This window comes from Juglans regia, chromosome 7 (assembly GCF_001411555.2).
Source record: "Juglans regia cultivar Chandler chromosome 7, Walnut 2.0, whole genome shotgun sequence".
Lineage (NCBI taxonomy): Eukaryota > Viridiplantae > Streptophyta > Magnoliopsida > Fagales > Juglandaceae > Juglans > Juglans regia.
Window position 1 is genome coordinate 40,831,149 of NC_049907.1, and position 2,039 is coordinate 40,833,187.

General features: G+C 38.1%; 1 protein-coding gene across 1 annotated transcript; it reads right to left on the reverse strand.

Annotated features, from left to right (window-relative positions):
- Positions 1 to 698: 698 nt before the first annotated feature.
- On the reverse strand, positions 699 to 1,205 carry LOC108989448. The gene has a single exon (XM_018963050.1). It carries the CDS (start codon positions 1,203 to 1,205, stop codon positions 699 to 701), a length of 507 nt encoding a protein of 168 aa, XP_018818595.1.
- Positions 1,206 to 2,039: the final 834 nt, after the last annotated feature.

The following is a 2,039-nucleotide window of genomic DNA, read 5'->3' on the forward strand; positions in this document are numbered from 1 at the left end:
TGGTGAATCTTCTTTCACCAGTAACTCTACTCCTATTAAACTTTCTAATCTTCTTCATCTTCCCACTATCACCAAAAATCTTGTTTCTATTTTCGATTCTGCACTAATAATGCATTTTTATTCTGAATGTTTCTGTCATTTAGCATTTCTATTGTAACCAACTTGATTCCTTTTTATTCTCTTCCGTAGAACTACATGGTGTACTATCTGTCTATATAAATACTACAGTCTCTCTGTAATTGCTATGCTAAATACAATGAATATTTGCCAAGACATCATGGTCTCCATTCTATTACCCATTACGTCCTTCTTGATAATATTCTAGCACTAAGAATAAAAAAGAGATTCAAAACCATCAGGTACAGGGCTGCTATTAACATGAATAGACTTAAATATATCATACACTTCTAGTTCTTGCGGAACTAAATTGAGTAAACTAATCTCAATATCACTCACAACCGGCCGAATTAAACTAGACAGCACAAGGTCTTCTCTGGATGACACATTACTCAAGAATTGCTCAAAGTAAGCCACCGCCCCCTCATGAACCATTTCAGGAGATCCAAGTGTAGAACCATCTGCAAGGCTCATCATTTTAACGCACAACTGCTTTCTACGTTGGGCAATAACAGAGTGAAAAAACTTGGAATTCTGGTCCCCTTCATTAAGCCATTTCTTCTTTGCCTGCTGCGCCAATCTCATCTCTTCTCTTTGGATCCAAGAATCAAGTTTTGTTTTAGTAGAAACCAATTCGGCATCCACTGAATCAGAGAAATTTTGTTGGAGCGATCTAACACCTTTACTCTTTCCTCAAGAGCACGGATATGCCCATCAACTTGCCCAAAAACCTCCTTATTCCATACACAAAGAGCCACTTTTAATCTTATAAGTTTTCTAGCAAGAACATGTAAGCCACTCTCAGCAACGATATTCTCATCCCAAGGCCTCATCACCGTAGAAAGAAAATCATCATGAGACGTCCACATGTTCTGAAATCTAAACGAGGCAGGGCCGTATCTCTTAAATTTCATAACTAGCTGAAATAAGATCAGCGAATGATCCGAGGTTCTACTATTCAAAAACCAAGCAACAACACCTCCAAACTTGGACACAAACATATTGTTGGCAAGCACCCTATCAAGTTTAGCCCAACTCCGAGCCAAACCTTGATGTCCATTACACCAAGAAAGATGTTTTCCCTCCATCCTCCAATCAATTAATCCACAAGAATGAATACAATTATTAAAGTCCTCCATAGAGGATCTCAATCTTGGATTACCCCCAACCCTTTCATCATTCGAACGAATGATGTTAAAATCACCCATCACAACCCAAGGGATGCCTACACATGAAACGCCACAAAGGTGATTCCATAACTCTTTTCGGTCCATCTGAGCACACTTTGCATAAACAAAGGAAACATGGATGGAACCATTCAGACCAGAAAACAAAGCTATAATACATTGATTCAAAACACCCACAACCTTCATATCAATCCCTTCTTTCCAACAAATCCAAACCTTTCCTCCCAAGTCAGCATTAGAATAAACAAAGGGAAACTCAAGAGATAACGCCCATCTCTGCAACTTTTTAACAACTTGAAACGGTTCAGAAATAGCTAGAACCGAAATACTATACTTATGCACTAATTTCCTTAGTCTCCTTTTGGACGTCCCTAGACCACGGACATTCCAAACCAACATGTTGTCAATCATAAATTTAATTTTTGGGGTTGGGCTTTCGCCCTTTGAGACTTTCGAACAGTACCTCCTTTATGTTTTTTACTTCCCAGAGCATCCACCCGGTGCCAGTAGTAATACTTGGTCATATCTTTAAGCAAAACCAACCAAATTCAACGATTCCTGATCCATTGCTTGCTGTTTTTGTCGCATGTTTATGAACGTACGTATATTTTGGTCACATAATCTTCTCTATATAAGACGTCCACAGCAAATTCTCATATATATATATATTGACTAATCAAATGGTACTATATACATATATATATATATGTCTCGTACGTACGTGAAATTGACCAA